General features: G+C 40.1%; 1 protein-coding gene across 1 annotated transcript; it reads left to right on the forward strand.

Annotated features, from left to right (window-relative positions):
- The first annotated feature begins 14,296 nt into the window (after positions 1-14,296).
- Positions 14,297-14,704, forward strand: LOC120069156 (uncharacterized). The gene has a single exon (XM_039020832.2). It carries the CDS (start codon positions 14,297-14,299, stop codon positions 14,702-14,704), a length of 408 nt encoding a protein of 135 aa, XP_038876760.2.
- Positions 14,705-18,330: the final 3,626 nt, after the last annotated feature.

Genomic DNA, 18,330 nt, shown 5'->3' on the forward strand with positions numbered 1-18,330 from the left:
CACTCAGCTTAGCCTTTTCTCTCAACAATTTTGCAGCACTTACCCCGTATTCAGTAGCATATTTTTTCTCTGAAATCAATGGGATATTTATAGGTGCAAATCTTTAACTCCGGCCTTGTGGTCCCCACTTGATTGTTATGGTAATTTTGAAGATGGAGGGATATTATTCCTTCTGTTATGCAATCAGACCATCAATTCTGCACAACCGTTAGTTGTACATGTGTCTCAATCCTCCACTTTTGCATTGCTCAGCTGCATCTTCTAATCATGGGTTCGCATGCGGTGTTGTTTTTATTACCGCATGCAGTTGAAACACAACTCTGGATCAACTGTCGCATTGCGCCGTCATTGCGGTAATCGTCTTTTCATTGTTGATTGACGAGCACAATGTGACAGAGATGTATTGATCAGCTTCTCGTGAGCCTTGAGCGCCAGCGGTGACTTGGTCTCCTGCAAAACAGAGTAAGATTCGGCTTGTCTTCCATCTTTATGGAGTTAGTGGGTGTAATTGCGATCATTTATAATTATTGTAATACTAGGCTAATTTTCATACAATCGGCGCATATTTGCTAACTTTTGGCCGCAATATCTAGATAAGGTGGCATAAATAATTTGTATTTCTACAAGTTATCACACCCCCAAATTTAGATATATGCTTGTCTTCAAGCATATCTTCTACTAAGGCAATCATGCTCAATTCCTATCCTCTATTTTTGCGACATTTGGTTGCTCCGAATGCTGCACTTAGGCATATTACTTGACATCGCAATTTCCTTCTGTAACGACCTGACCCCCTATAGCAACTTCTTGTTATCAACTCAACTATGTTACAAGTCTATCCCTTATGTCAATGGTGATATTGGAAGATCCAACTTACTTACTTTTGTGCATATACCATTATTGTCTACCTTGAATTGGATTATTTTCTTTTCTCAATCAAATTGATGGTCTTGCTAGTTCATGTTTCCAACACTTGCACACAAAGTCAAAATCCCTTAAATCTTACTAATGCCCAACATTTGCATCATAGTTCAGTGTTTTACGTCTTAACTAATGAAGCCTCAACATACCATATCAATAGTTCTCGAACATCTACTGTTACTAGTAACTCCCTTTTAACTTATCCCTTCTCAACCTTCTATTTCGGTAACAGATTCTTGTGTTAAAACAAAGTTCCATACCAATCATCTACCTAAGCTATCTTTCCATCTAACACATATTGTCCTAAAGTTCCACATGATAATGAGGTATTCTTCTTTTACACCAAAACAAATATTTTGTAACCCCTCTTATCAAGCCTTCAAACCATACTTAACTAGGAGTTTTGAACACATTAAATTCCTTTCTCTTTCCAAAAAGTAAACTTCCTTGGATACTTCTCTCTCCTTTACACTTATCTTGATAAAACCACTAAATTCAAGACACCCTTTTTTTTCCCACTTTCCATGTGGAACATAATCTCTTTATTGAATTATATTTTACTTAACTTCTCTATAAATCTTATCTCTCTCACTAAGAATTTCCATCTTGTAGAATTATTCTTTGCAAATTTGCATACTTTTAAACTCCAAAAGACTTTTGTTTCTTCAAATTTGCCTAACTTGGATCTCCTCTTCAGAATAAGGCTCTGGTTTTTGTCTAGGTATACTAGAATAATCCTTCAACCTAACCAAATAATACCTTACTTTATCCCCTTTAAGTCCAAGGTCATGTCCAACTATTTTAGCTTCCCTTAATGACACCAACTTAGATAAATATTCCAAAATAATTCTTCATATCAACCCATATACTTTCCCTAGTTCACCAAGTTGTAGTATTACCCAAATGATTATGACTTATGAATAATTTCTAAAATTTTTCTCGAAATATTGGGTTTTTAATATCTCAAATTCTTTAATAGATCCATAGTCTCTTCTTCTTGTCCTTCTTATCCATAAAACAATTTTTAACCTTATACTTGAGTACTGACCTGTGTATTAATACTACCACAAATTGCACTATCCAACACAAAACATAACACTAGTCCTCGGTCAATTCTTGTCTCGACAATTTATTCCTTGGCTTAAATATATAAATACCTTTATTTCTAAACTATCATAACTCTACATAGTTTCATCAACCTTTAAGATCTCTGAACTGAGGTATATGTATTTGTTCGTTTCTAACATAATTTCTATGAGATAAACTAGTGCCAAGTGACCTCATAATTTATTTTATTTTATTTTCCTCCTTTTGTAGTGTCGTACCTGATAATCCTCTTATAATAACTTCTAACGAGTCGCTGACCTAACATTAGAACATAACTGGTGCATTTAAGCTAAACAAATATTTTAATGCACAACTATCATAAAACTTGTAATAGACTTACATAGTAAGTCAGTCTACAAAACCCAAAACATGGGCTTTGATACCAACTGTAACGCCCCAGACCCAGGATTCGGAATCCAAATTCGGCACTGGCCGAATCCGGATTCCGAATCCTGGGTCTGGGGCGTTACAGATGGTATCAGAGCGGAACCTCTCCCAGTAAGATGTGGTCCGAGGGCGAACCAAGTGGAAGATGGTGGGCATGTAACGACCCGAGTTCAGGAGGGGTACCTAAATGAACCGATATCACATCCGAATAAGAGGGATCCTAAGGACATGAAAGTATGGTTAAGAAAGGCTTAAAAGAATTGAAAGTTACTACCTATACCAACATGGTGCACCTTCCTTTTCGGTGGCTCAATCATAAGAACTCCAAAGTTAAGCGTGCTTAGCTTGGAGCAATCCTATGTTGGGGACCTCCTGGGAATTTTCCTAAGATGCATGTGAGTGAGGACAAAGCATGCTGAAAGGACCTGTGTTGGTTTATGGGGACAACTTTCACTTCTAAAGCATTCAAGGCAAGGGAAGAAGGGAGGAAGAAAGGATGATGACATAGCCAGGTCGCAGGGGATGTAGGGGAATGACGGGGCCATTAGGGGCCGAATTCGGATTTCGAATCCTGGGTCTGGGGCGTTACACCTTCTATCCTTGCTAATTCTTAGCAAGCCCTACTTTATTCTTCCATATGACAAAATTCTGCTCAAAGATGCTTTTCTAGTTTTCAAAATAGAATGTTTATCTCTTCTTTATCAAAACAACTCGATGTATCTATCTGCGGTGAGCAAAAGGTTGCGTCATTTCTTTATTTAGAGACTGTTGGTCATGGTTACACTCTTCGTTTTGGCTTATCCCCACGGGTGTCATGCGGACATCCAACTACGGTTGTGTGCCAATTTCAACTTCAACTTATGAGGATCAGAGGAGTTGTCTCTTGCATTTTTTTTTCTTTCTTTTTTTTTTTTTTAATGAAAATGGACACATTTTCTTAACTACAGCATAATCTTGATCTCATCTGCTCAGACCTTCCCCACCCCCAAATTTAAAGATGAGCAAGGTCCTCATTGCGTTGTTTGGAGAGACTAGACAAACACTTAGAAGAAAATTTCAAAAAGAAGGTTTGAGTAGAACTTTGGGAGATAAAAGGTAAAGTACTGCTAAACTAAGAATTAACTAAGTGTTAGTCAGAATTTACTAAGTATGGAAAATGTTTCTAAGTCGAAACATATATTACATCATAGAAACGTAATGAAGATCGTAAAAATAAGAGATTAAGAACATTACAAAAATTGACAAAGGAAGATACAGAAAAAGGCACCGATAAAAAGTGGAGTGAATATATACTCTGATTGTATTGACTATTAACAAGTCTATAAATAAATTACAAATGAACGCATTACAAAATTTTCTATTGCCTGTACAAGAGTCAAAGAATTTTGATTACTTTACAAATTTTATTCAGAAGGGTGCATGATTCAGAATTCACACCATAATTCCAATAAACGCAGATACATTTTTACCGAGGACGGGCAACACGCATACATTCCCGCAACACACCCCTTAACTAACGCATTTCTGGAGGATATCTCAACATAGTGCATTTGGCTAAGGATGGGCAAAGGACATATGCGAGCGCAACACACCCCTCAACGCAATGCATTTGGGTGCACTGGATAAACAGTGTCGCTTACTTATTACACCCACCCTCTCATAGTTTACTTTCCTAACCTCTTAATTCATCAAAATGCCAGTCGAAAAGATCTTGCGGTGATTTATCCACTCATCCACAACAATTATATGACCAGTGATACTAAATTTAAGATATGGAGAAACATGCGAAATTAAATTGGAATGAAATACAAAAATATTAAAGACTGATTCTACAAGACAGTAATTGATGGAATTTAGAAAACGGTAAAATAAAGCTGTAAAGAAAGCGAGTAAACATAGATAGGAAGGTCGATTGAAAGAAGTTCTTAGAGTTACCGCAATCGCTTTCCCTGCAAGTGGTTTAATCCTGCTTGCCTAAGCAATGGTGTCCATGCGTCGATCGAAGTCGCCTCCATAGTAGGGCTTAATCCGTTGACCATTGACTTTGAATGCGCTGTTTCCATCTAAAGTTGTTAGTTCCACTGCGCCGTGAGGAAATATTGTCTTGATTCGGAATGGTCCAGACCAGCGAGACTTCAACTTTCCTAGAAACAATCGCAAATGCGCATTGAATAATAATACCTGCTGACCTTCGGTGAATGTCCGGTCGTGTATGCGGTCATCATGCCATTTCTTTGTCTTCTCCTTGTATATCTTAGCATTTTCATAGGCATCCCTTCGCCATTCGACCAACTGATTCAATTGCAGCTTCTGGACTTTCCCCGCACTGGCTAAATCAAACTTCAGCTTCTTGCATGCTCACATCGCCTTATGTTCCAACTCAAGTGGCAGATGACAAGCTTTTCCGAAGACGAGGGCATACGAAGACATGCCAATTGGTGTTTTGTAGGTGGTCCTGTAAGCCCATACTGCTTTATCAAGCTTGGGTGACCAATCCCTCCAGGCAGTATTAACTACTTTCTCCAAGATGGTTTTGATTTCTCTGTTAGAAATCTCTGCCTGCCCATTAGTCTATGGGTGATACACAGTTGCAACTCGATGGCTGTCATTGAATTTAATCAACAGGTTGGCAATTATGCGGTTGATAAAGTGAGAGCCCTCATCGCTGATTAAGGCTCGAGGCGTCCCATATCGAGCAAAAATGTTCTTTTTCAGAAACTTTGCCATGGTGGCCTCGTCATTCTTAGCACATGCGATGGCCTCAACCCATTTGGATACATAATCAACCACAACCAGAATATATTGATGACCTTCTGATGGTGGAAACGGGCCCATGAAGTCAATTCCCCAAACATCAAATAATTCAACTTCTAAGATTGACGTCAATGGCATTTCATTTCTTTTAGACATATTCCTCGTTCTTTAACACCTGTCGCATTACACAACATGAGCATGGCCATCCTTAAACAGTGTTGGCCAAAAGTAGCCACACTGCAAGACTTTTGCTACCGTCCTTTGCCCCCCAAAATGTCCTCCATATGGAGACTCATCATAGAGCTCTAAAATGTGCTTTGCTTCATGCTCAGGAACACATCGCCATATTATATGATCAGGTCCTTATCGATATAGGAAGGGATTGTCCCAGAAATAAAATTTGGCATCATGTCTTAGCTTCTTCTTCTGCTAGTATGTATAATCATCTGGTAGTTGACCACAAACTATGAAGTTTACTATGTCCTCATACCAGGGAACATTAATGTCTACTGCCATCAGTAGCTCATCGGGGAATCTTTCTTCAATATCTTTTTCTGTCCTTTGAACCTCGCAATTTTCCAATCTTGACAAATGATCTGCGACATGGTTCTCGGTGCCTTTCTGGCCTTTGACTTCTAGGTCGAACTCTTGTAGGAACAACACCCACCGTATCAACCTTGGTTTTGCATCCTTCTTCGTCCTTAGATATTTAATCACAGAGTGATCCGTATACACCACCACATTTGTTCCGATTAAGTACTGTCAGAACTTCTCCAGTGCAAATACCACTGCGAGCATTTCTTTTTCTGTTGTCGTATAGTTCTCCTACGTGTCGTTCAATGTTTTGCTTGCATAATAAATAGGATGCAACACCTTATCCTTGCACTGACTCAAAACTGCACCCACAGCATATCCGCTGGAATCGCACATTAGGGTGAATGGTTGCGTCCAATCGGGCACAATCAAAATGGGTGCGGATATGAGTGCATCTTTCAATGTGTTAAATGCTTTGGTGCAGGCGTCATCAAAATTATACTCGCGGTCAGCTTCAAGAAGTGCACTTAGCGGTCTTACGATCTGGGAGAAGTTGCGAATAAATCTTCTATAAAACCCCGCGTGTCCCAGAAAGCTCCTAAGTGTTTTTACGTTCCCAGATAGGGGTAATTTGGAAATTGCGTCGATTTTTGCCTGATCAACTTCCAATCCTACCTTGGAGATTTTGTGACCCAGAACTATTCCTTCTTTCACCATAAAGTGGCATTTTTCCAGGTTCAGAACAAGATTTGTTGCCACGCATCTCTTCAAAACTTTTTCAAGGTTAGACAACAGGAGTCATAATTAATGCCGAAGACTGAGAAATCATCTATGAATACCTCGACTGACTTCTCCAAGTAATCTAAGAATATTGCCATCATGCATCGTTGAAAAGTGTCTGGTGCATTACAGAGTCCAAATGGCATGTGTCAGAATGCGAACGTACCAAATGGACACGTGAAGGTTGTCTTGTCTTGGTCTTTCGGCGCAATTTCTATTTGGTTATACCTTGAATAGCCATCAAGAAAGTAGAAAAATTCATTCCTCGTAAGTCTGTCTAACATCTGATCAATGAATGGGAGTGGAAAGTGGTCCTTTTTAGTGGCCAAATTCAGCTTGCGATAATCCATGCAGATTCTCCACCCCATAGTTTTCCTTGTGGGGACCAATTCATTCTTTTCATTAGTGATGACTGTCATCCCCCCTTTCTTCGAAACACATTGCACTGGGCTCACCCAACTGCTATCAGATATCGGGTAGATGACACCGGCGTCTAGCCACTTTACTATCTCCTTCTTTACAACCTCCTTCATGGCAGGGTTCAAGCGGTGTTGCCTTTCTACCAATCCATTCTGATTACTTTATCCCATGCAAATCGTTTTCCTCCTTCTTCCAGGTGGATCTTGTGCATACAACACGAGGGACTGATTCCTCGAATGTCTGCTAAGGTCCATCCTAAGGCTTTTGCGTTATTTCTTAGGATCCGTAGGAGAGCATCTTCTTTCTCCTTACTCAATGATGCAAAAATGATAACTAGTAACGTGTCGTTACTTCCTAAGTAAGCATACTTTAGGTGCACTAGCAACGGCTTTAACTCTAACAGAGGAGGCTCTTCTAAAGATGGCTTAATGCGCTGCGATGTTCGTTTAGATAACTTAAGCGGTTCAAAATTCAATTCAGTATGCATTGCGGCACAATCCTCCTCCAACATTGCACCGATTTCAAAGTCCTCCTCCTCCATGTCCTTTAGGGGTTCGTGCCACTATTCTCCCTACAGCTCTTCGATATATTGGCAGTTCTCTATATCTCCCAGGTACTTCAACGCATTGAGTACGTTGAATTTTACCTCTTGATCGTCAACCCGGATGGTCAACTCTTCTTTCTGAACATCGATTAACGCTTGCCCTGTGGCGAGAAATGAACGTCCCAAGATGATAGGAATTTCTCTATCGGCCTCATAATCCAATATAACAAAGTCTGCTGGGAAGATAAACTTGTCCACTTACAAGAGAACATCTTCTATCTTGCCCTCCGGAAGCTTTATTGATCTATCGGCTAGCTGTAATGTGATCGTGGTTGGCCTTGCTTCGTCGATGTCCAACTTCTTAAAATTGGCAAGGGCATCAAATTTATGCTTGCCCCTAAATCACACAGCGCGTTTCCGACCATCTTCCCTCTTATGGTGCAGGGCAATGTAAAAGTTCCAGGGTCCTTCATTTTAGTAGGGAGAGTATTTTGAAACAGAGCGCTACACTCATATGTTAGTGCAACTGTTTCATTTTCCCCAATCTTTCTCTTGTTGGCGAGAATATCCTTGAGAAATTTCACATAACTCGGCATCTGCTCTAATGCTTCTATCAGGGGAATATTAATGTGTAGCTGTTGAAGAACGTCCAGAAACCTCTGAAACTGCTTGCCGTCGTCTTTCTTTTTCAGCCTGGACGGAGAAGGTGGAGGATCCCACCATGTTTCTTGTTCACTTTGCTGTTGGGTGAGGTCTTGTACTTACTGTGTGTCATTGGCTGGAGGTTACGTTGATTGAGAATTCATATCTTGAGGAGCTTTATCTTTGGTAGATGGTCTTACTTCTGAACTGGTGCTGCTTCTGTTATTAAGTAACTAGTCATCATCAATAGTCAAATTTGCTGGTACTTTTGTTACTGCATCTGGTACTTTTGGCATAATAGGGGCTGTTGTTCTGCCACTCCTCAATGTCACGACATGACATTGTTCTTTTCCTCTTGGCCCCGGCACTCCTGAGTTTCCATGCTATATACCAGGTGCTTTCTTCTTTAATTCCCTCGCAAGCTAGTCTATCTGATCTTCTAATTCTTTAAGAGAGTCAGCTTGCGCTTGTCTCATTGCCTCACTCTTTTCAATGTAATGTTTTAATGATGTCTTCAGAGACGAGGTACTGTAAGAGGTATCATATGCGAATAGTTGGTCACAGGGTGGTGTACCTTGCAAATTACTTGGGCTGCAATCCGAATTAATGATGATCATAATGTTGGCTCGATCCTCTTGATAGCTGAATTGATAGAAACTATGGCCCTCCTGATTGAGATTCTCATCCAGACCAAAAAGTGGGTGACCCCACCAACCAGGGTTGTTGTTGTTGCCCAATGATTCATCATAAATAGCATATACAGGTTGTTGATTCCATGGGCAGACGTCTACCAGATGTACCTCTCCCCATTGAGTGCTATCCAATGCAGTCCCATGAGTCACCACATTAACCTGCGTTGTTCTTTGAGAGAGAGTTATCTGCTGATTAGCCACCATCTGGAGGAGCGAGGTCATTATGGTCATTTATTCGACCAATTCGCTCATTGTGTTTGTTGGCACATCGACCCTTTCTACTCTTTCTTGCTCCTGACCTCTTATCTCAAGCCCGGTATCGATCCATTCGTCAGAATGTCACGAGATGCAATCTAATCTGTTCTTCGCTTCCGTATATGACTTATTCATTAATCCTCCTTCTGCGGAGGCATCAACAACTGTTTGTGTTGATTGGTTGAGGCCATTGTAAAAGGTTTCCATCAAAATACCGTCAGGAATCCCAATATGCGGATAGTTCTTCACTAACTGTAGGAATCGCACCCAAGCAGTGCTCAAGGTTTCATAACCCTTTTGTTCGAAATTCAAAACCTCTCTCTGACTTCTTATGTTGACAAATGGAGGGAAGAATCTGTTCATGAACCTATCAACCAACTGCTCCCATCCATTAATTTCATCTGGCTCTAATGCTTACGACCACCTCTTTGCTTCATCCCTCAAGGTGTAAGGGAACATATACAATTTTATATTTACTGGGGTAACGCCAGGTAAGGAAAAATTTCCGCATATCTCGAAAAAGCTGGTCAGATGGGCATGTGGGTCTTCACCTTGCAAACCCCCAAACTGCCCGGCATTTTGAATCATCTGCAACATGACCGGCTTAATCTCAAAACGCGCATTCTCCTCTACAGTCGGCCTCGAGATTCCAGGCGAAAAATCATACAAACTAGGTGTCGCATAATTACGCATCGAGATGTTGCGGTCACCCGTAGGAAAATAGAATCCTGAATCGGCCGAACATCCCCTTGGTTTGCAACTGACACCATGATATCGTTGTTGTCCACCATGCTGGCTGCCTTTTTTTGCCGAATTCGGTTCTAATGTACCCTTGCACGGAAAGTTTGCTTGATCTCAGGGTCAGGTACGAATTTCAGTTTAGCACTAGGACTCATAAACTGTCAAGCTGCTCTCCACGTTGAATAGCCAGTACAATGAGATCTGTCCTGCAAAATACCAAAAATACACTCAAACAATAAATCGTTAACCAAGTTCCCGACAACGGCGCCATAAACTTGTTGACTGGCTTTTGGATAGGTAAGGATGTATAATGTTCTATGCTCATGATGATGCGATACTACTTCTGAATATGCGTTAATTATGGATGTTCATGTAGTATGCCATACGCTGTCACAAGTTTCCTTACAATGGAACCAAGTGTAATTCCACCGCAAGTTTCTCGGTGTGATCTGAGGTCAAACACGAGGACTGGTTTAGGTTATTGTGGTACGTTCATGATATATGTGACCAGGTTTTCAATCTTTAAAAGTGTGTGTGTACAAGTATATAAATTGCAATAAAATAAAGTAAAGCAGTAAAGATGCGATAATAAAATAAAAATACAGTAAACCTAAGCTAGATGATACAAGATACAGGATTCATGTAGAAGATGTTGGGGTCAAGGCTGGCTGTGAAAGTTGTGCAAAGACGTGGGATGCGGCGGCAAGCCTTATGAATAGAATAGAAAGAGAAAGAAAAATAATATAAACAATGCAAGTTTTTAATCGCATTGAAGCTACAAATACTGTTCCATTCTTCTCTTGGCATACACCTCTCGGTGATCGACCGCGCTCCCACATGTCTGTGGTTAAACAGAGACTAACGTAATGAACGCAAGGTTGCTTCAATGTTTGAAAGTACTACTCGCATTAGTTAACACATTTATCTAACCCTCTCTCAATAGATTAGAATGACATCTTCACTTCTGCTCTCATAGGTGAAGATGTCGTCTAGCATGCCTTAGCTAAACGCATTTTATATCTTCAACATAAATTAAGTACTTGGTTAATTCATATTGCTTATCAGGGAATTAAGAAAACATCATGAAGAAAGTGATTGACAGGTAAACGAAAATAGACAGAAAATGGTATATGGAAGCTATCGAAAAATTTAATATCTCTATTAAGCGTTTGATACATGGTGTGTGAATGAAAAGATAAAGAACAGTGAAGTACAACGATGAAAGAGATAGATAGAAACAAACAAGTGCCAATGTCTTGTCACTGATTTGATGAAGATCCGCTTGCTTGATAGAATGGTTTTGATGGCAGGAAGAGCTTCCTCGCTTGCTTCACTAGTAGTAGGGATCTTTGCACAGAGCTTTCAATCGGGTGTTTGGCAGATTAGATCTAAGATTCACCTCTCGGCCTTATCTCATCTTCTTCCCGGATTTTGTCTCTTAAGCACTCAGCTCAGCCTTTTCTCTCAACAATTTTGTTGAACTTACCCCATATTCAGTAGCATATTTTTTCTCTGAAATCAATGGGGTATTTATAGGTGCGAATGTTTGACTCTGGCCTTGTGGTCCCCACTTGATCGTTATGGTAATTTCGAAGATGGAGGGAGATTATTCCTTCTATTATGAAATCAGACCGTCAATTCTGCACAACCATTAGTTGTACACGTGTCTCAATCCTCCACTTTTGCGTTGCTCAGCTGCATCTTCAAATCATGGGTTCGCATGCGGTGTTGTTTTTATTACCGCATGCGGTTGAAACACAACTTTGGATCTTCTGTTGCATTGCGTCGTCATTACAGTAATTTTCTCTTCATTGTTGATTGACGGACGCAATATGACAGAGATGCGTTGATCACCTTCTCGTGAGCCTTGAGCGCTAGCGGTGACTTCATCTCCTGTAAAACAGAGTAAAATTCGGCTTGTCTTCCATCTTTATGGTTTCAGTGGGTGTAATTGCAATCATTTATAATTATTGTAATACTAGGCTAATTTTCATACAATCAGCGCATATTTGCTAACTTTTGGCCGCAATATCTAGATAAGGTGGCATAAATAACTTGTATTTCTACAAGTTATCATGCGGCTGAAGGAAGGAAGATGGAAGTGATGCATTGGAAGACACAAGGGGAGGCAAGGACATGGGCAAGGCATGCTTCAAGCGGCCATGCCAATGCGTCGAGCGGCCATGCTTATGCATTGAGCACCCTGCCGAACGGCCATGCATCGTGTACCCCAGCCTATGCATCGAAGCGCCCTGCCGAGCGGCCATGCATCGAACGCCCCTGCCCATGCGTCGAGCGGCCATGCCTATGGGTCGAACGCTCTATCGAGCATCAATGCGTCGAGCGCCATACCAAGCGCCCATGCGGCCGAGCATGCCCTGCGAGCAATGACCAGCGCCTATGCGACACTCGCATGCGTCAGTGACCAGCGCCTATGCCAAGCGCCATGCGTCGATGCCAACGAGCCTTGCAGTGATGCTGAGTGAGCGATGCATCGAGGACGAGCGGCCATCCTATGCATTGGTGGTGGCTGGCTCTTGCGATGGCTAAGTTGGGTTGTGATGGTACTGAGTGGAAAACCAAGTGGAACAAAGGCTTGATATGCATTAATTATAGACTATGCGTTGAACATCCAAGAGTTTGTGGACGCATATGAAGGATGGGATCACATAAAGGACATCATCAAACATTTGTCTTCTTGGGAGGAAACGTTAGGCCTTAAGAATTTGAGGTGGTTGCATAAGAGGACATGCAAATTGAAGCCCATGCATTGGCTAGGTAGGAGAAGGACACTTAGATTGCGTTGATCAAAAGTTGTGTTGTTAGTGTGAGGAGAAAACACTTGGACATGCAGCCAAGTAGGAGGTGTCAAATTTGGAGAATGTTTGGACGCCTATAAATAGGACCAAAGACTTCATTTTCAGATCACAATTCAAAAAGACATTTAAAAGAGTGGGAAAGTTGAGTAAACTTTGCGTTGAGAGCAAAATCTATGCGTTGATCATAGAGCTTCAAAGAGGACGCATTGGATAGTGAAGTCTGGAAAACAACATCAAATTGGGACGGAATTTCTCCCAATTTACTCGTTCGTTTGGAGTGATTTCAAAGCCACCTGAAAGCTCTAAAAGTCTAGTTTTTATGGTAGGGATGCCGGAGAAAAATCTTGAAGGGATCGGGTTGGAAACTGAGAAAAAGACAGAAGGGTCAGGCTGTCGGATAAGCTTGGGCTAGTCTTGAATATTTTGTGATTCCGGCCAAACCACGAGAACTTCTGAGCTCAAATTTTAGGGTAAGCTTCCTAAGACATTAATGTGTTTGTAGAAGGAAGTATCTCGAAATAAGGCCTAGACCTATGAGTAATCCGAGTGTTAAATTGAATCTGGATTCTAGGGGTGAAAAAGGGAGCCCGAGGTAGAAAAGGAACTACTAGAGTGAAAAGTTCCTAAGCGATCGAGGTGAGTGACTAAGAAATTTAATTAAAATGCTTGATTTACAATGTTTTACAGAAAGCATGTTTTAAAGAACATTATTCTCATGCCAGCTAGTTTTACAATGATTTCCAAGCAAACCATGAGTTATGTTTTATACGCATGCATGTGTGGGAAGTTTGTCGAAAAGCTATTTGTATGTGTTAAATATACCCAACATGCGTTAGTATCTTTAAAGCCATGTTTTTTTATGTGTTATACTTTACATGCTTTAAAGAGAAAGTCATTTATGACTAGTTTTACTTAAAACGCGATACCGAAGGACATTTGAGAAGGTATCTGCCCAACTAGATACCGAAGGACATTTGAGAAGGTATCCTAGCAGCTCGATACTTAAGGACATTTGAGAAGGTATCTAAGCAGAAGTACCAAAGGTATGACGGTACTTAGTATGGCCACGTGAACATAGGTAGTTAAAGTAAGAGATTGAGCAAAAGGGTTATCTCTTGACTAGCAGTTGGTGTTGGGATTGTTTTTACCCATTGTGGGGTTATTCTCAACTGAGAAACAGTTTTAATGTTTTATGATTAAAACAACTTTATATGCTTTATGCTTGGAAAATGTATATACTGCAGTACAAGGTACTGTAGAAGCTTATATTTTAGTTTAAACTCTTTATTGAGACTTTAGCATGAGAATCAGTTATCTTTCTTAAGTCACTCACTGGGCTAGCAAGCTCACCCCGTTTTCAAATGTTTTCCTTTCCCCTAGGTAGCGGTCAAATCCTCAGAAGATAGCTCTACATCTGCTCTGCCACTAAAGGATAAAGATATTGTAACCCGTCTGTTAGGTGGTTACTGTAAATAGTGTACACATGTTATTGTTGTTCATATAAGGACTAGGGTTTTGGGCTTTAGAACTTGTGAATCTAGTGTTGTAATGACTCTAAACATGTTATGTTTCTGAATTAATAAATATTTTTTGGCCTAAAGACATTCCGCTGTATATGAGTTATATATTGGTATCAAAGTTATTCAACAAGAGTTATTAGGCAGTAAGTGTCAACCAAAGGGTTGATAACTACTGCAGTCATGCCCTTTCCTAGGCTCAGCGGGTGGTCTGGAATGGGGTGTGACATAGTCAGTACCTCCAAGAAGGATTGGTCACCTAAGCTCGATGAAGCATTATGGACATACAAGACTGCCTTCAAAACTCCAATAGGCATGTCCCCATATGCTCTAGTCTTCAGAAAAGCTTGTCATCTGCCTCTCGAGTTGGAACACAAGGCAATATGGGCAAGCAAAAAGCTGAACGTTGATCTATCAAGCGCAGGGGAAGTTCGGAATTTGCAATTGAACGAGTTGGTCGAGTGGCGAATGAATGCCTACGAAAATGCCAAGCTTTATAAAGAACGAACCAAGAAGTGGCATAACGACCGCATAAGCAACCGGACATTCTCTGAGGGTCAACAGGTACTTATATTTAATGCACGTTTGTGATTGTTTCCAGGGAAGTTGAAGTCCCGCTAGTCAGGTCCATTCCGCATCAAGACTATCTTTCCCCATGGCGTAGTGGAGCTAACAACTGAAGATGGGAGCAATGCATTCAAAGTCAATGGTCAACGAATTAAGCCCTACTATGGGGGCAATGTGGAACGACGCATGGAAACCATCGACTTAGGCAAGTAGGATTGATTGCTTGTGGGGATGCTATTGCGATAACTCTAAAAAACTTCTTTCAATCAACATCCCTATATCTATGTTTAATCGCTTTCTTTACAGATTTCCTTTACGGTTTTCTACATTGCGTTATTTACTGTTTACTAGTATAGACTTTACTGATTTATGAGTTTACTTTCAGTTTAATTCGATTGCGTTATTTCCATGCTTTGTTCAATTTCCTTACTTTTCTACATTAGTTGCACGGTTTTTAAATTTCTGTGAATGACAGAATAAAAAGAAAATGAACACCGCAAAGTCTTATCGACTGGGTGCATCTTGCGCTAACAAGATACACTTTGCGTCCATCTTACACAAATGCATTGCGCTAAGGGGTGTGTTGGCGCGTATGTATTCTGCGTCCGTCTTTAGCGAAAACGTACTATGTCGAGGTAGTGTTGCGCCAGTAGAAATACCGTGCACCCGTCCTCCAGAAATGCACTGAGTTGAGGGGTGTGTTGCGCTAATGCATGCGTTGTTTCCCGTCCTCTGCAAATATGCATTTGCGGTAACAGATGCACTGCGTTAATCTTTAACCTTGCACCCATCCGAATAAAATACAAAGGATAAATTAATTTCAATATTTTTTATGTATAGAAGCTATACCTTGATTCTTTATACATGCTCAAATTTTGTATTGCGATAATTGTAATTCTTTGTATACTTGGTTAATTTTAATACAACTGAGTAACTATTCTTTCCGTATGCGGTAACCTCTTTACTTATTGGCCTTTGTCAATTATTGCAATGTTCTTTATCATATATTTTGCGTTATTAATTGCGTTGCCATGATGAGTAGTATGCATACCCTTAGCAAAATTTCTTACACTTTGCACTTTTTGACTAACACTTAGATAACTCATAACAATAGTACTGCTTTACCTTTTCTATTTCAAGACTCCGCTCAAACCTTCTTTTCAAAATTTTGACTAAGTGTTTTGTCTTTTCTGTCCAAAACAATGCAATGAGGACCTTGCGCATCTCTAAATTTTGGGGTGGGGAAGGTCTGAGCAGATGCGATTATCATTAGGAAAATGCGTTCATTATCATAAAAAAAAAATATATTAAATTTCATACAAACTCCAATGTCAGCGCAAGGGAAAATCCCAACCTGATAAGAGTTAAGACGTGAAAAAAACCTGCTCATAGTTGGATGTTTGCATGACACCCACCCGTGGGAGCAAGCCAAAACGAAGGTGGGTTTCCAAGATCGACGCGATATGAAAAGAGAAGGAAAAAAAAAAGAAAAAGAGAAAAATAAGAATATAAGAGATAACTCCTCTGACCAACAAAAGTAAGACTTAACTGAAAATCAAGAGTTAAAGTTGAGATTGGCACACAACCGTAGTTGGATGTTCACATGACACCCGTGGGAGCAAGCCAAAATGAAGGGCATAACCATGATCAACAGTCTCAAATAAAATGATGCAAACCAGATCACCGCATAAAGACACAACTAGTTGTTTTTACAAGAAGAGGTAACCATTCTTCTCAAAACAAGAAGGGAATTTTTTAGTAGAGGTTTGTTGTATATAAGAATAAAGTAGAGCATGTTGATGAATTATTAAAGGATAAAAGAAAATTGCATTGTTAAGTAATGTTGTATAGATGGAGCATTCGAAGCAGCCAATCGACGCAAAATGAGGATAGGAATTGAGCGAAATTGCCTTAGTTGAAGATATGCTTGAAGACAAGCATATATATAAATTTAGGGGTGTGATAACTAGTAGAAATACAAGTTATTTATACTGTTTTATTTAGATATTGCGGCAAAAAGAGAGGAAAGTTGCATCGACAGTATACAAATTGGCTGAGAAATACGAAAATAATGAAATGTCGTAAACACACCCACTAACACCATTGCGATAGTGTTGAAGGACATATAGAGTGCCATAAATTTGACAACATAGAATCTATTCTAATCCTATGATCTTATGTCATACAATGCATGGATGAATGATGACTTTATGCGATACTACTTCTAGATATGCGTTATTTCTGAATGTTCTCGTAGTATGTTGTGCGTTGTCACAAGTTTCCATGCATTGGAACCAGTATAATTCCACCGCAAGTTTCTCGGTGTGATCCAAGGTCGAACACAGGGACTGTTTTAGGTTAATACGTTATATTTGTGATATATGCGACTGAGGGTTTTTCAATTTAATAAAAGTGTGTGGTTTGTACATGCGATAAAGTAAATTGTGCAGTAAAGTAAAGATGCGTTAAAATAAAAGTGCGATAAAAGTAAAGTGCAATAAAAGTAAACCTAAGCTATGATGATACAAGATACAGGTTACATGATATAAGATATCGAGGTTGGGACTGACTGTGAAGATTATACAAAGAATCGTGTTATGCGGTGGCAAGGCTTATGTGCGAAGTAGAAAGAGAAAAGATAGTTAATATAAACAACGCAAGTTTGTTAATTGTGTTAAAGATATAAGTACGGCTCCGCTTTCCCTTGGCTTACACCTCTCGGTGATCGGCCGCGTTTTCCATATCTCTGTGGTGAAGCAGGGATGAACGTAATGAACGTAAGGTTGCTTCCATCTCTAAAAAGTACTTCTCGCTTTAGTTAACGGATTCTTCTAACCTTCTCTCGACATATCAGAATGGCATCTTCACTTCTGCTCTCACAGGTGAAGATGTCGTCTAGCATGCTTTAGCTAAACACATTTATCACTTTAGCACAGATTAAGTTACTTGTTTAATTCATATTAATTACCAAGGGATTAAGAAAACATTGTGGAGAAAGCGACTCATGGATGAACGAAAATAGATAGAAAAGTGGAAATGAAGATGATCATGACAATTAATTATAAAATCAAGCGTCTGATACATGGTTGTGAATGATTTAGACTAAGAAGATGAAATACAAATGATGGTAGAGATAGAAACAAATATAGAAAAGTGCCAACGTCTTGACATAGATCTGGATGGAGAAATCGCTTGCCGGCATATGGGGTGTGTGGAAGGATGAGCTTCCCTATCAGGCTTGCTCAACCGGTAGAAGGGATCTAGGTACAGAGCTTCACGGCGGGGATTTGGCAGAATTGCGCTGAGATTCACCTCTCGGCCTTGTCTCTTTTTTTCCTAGATCTTCTTCGATCAGCATTCAGATCAGCCTCTCTCTTAATAGCCTCGTATCAATTATCCCTCGTATCAAGTATATCTTTTCAGTGAATTTTATGAGGGTATTTATAGGCTGAAGGCTTTTACTCTCTAACTTGTGGTCCCCACTTTATGGTTATGGCATCTCCGAAAATGGTGGAATTCCTTCTATTATGCAATCAGTCCATCAATAATGCACAACGGTTAGTTGAACACGTGTTAAATTCCTCCGCGATTGCGTTGCTCATTTGCATCTTTCGATCATGTGCTCGCATGTGGTGTTGTTTTTATTACCG

This window comes from Benincasa hispida, chromosome 2 (assembly GCF_027475165.1).
Source record: "Benincasa hispida cultivar pf3 chromosome 2, pf3_genome.v1.1, whole genome shotgun sequence".
Lineage (NCBI taxonomy): Eukaryota > Viridiplantae > Streptophyta > Magnoliopsida > Cucurbitales > Cucurbitaceae > Benincasa > Benincasa hispida.

Excerpts from the sequence above, each read along its gene's own strand:
- LOC120069156 (XM_039020832.2), top strand. The coding sequence starts at position 14,297 with ATGCCCTTTCCTAGGCTCAGCGGGTGGTCTGGAATGGGGTGTGACATA.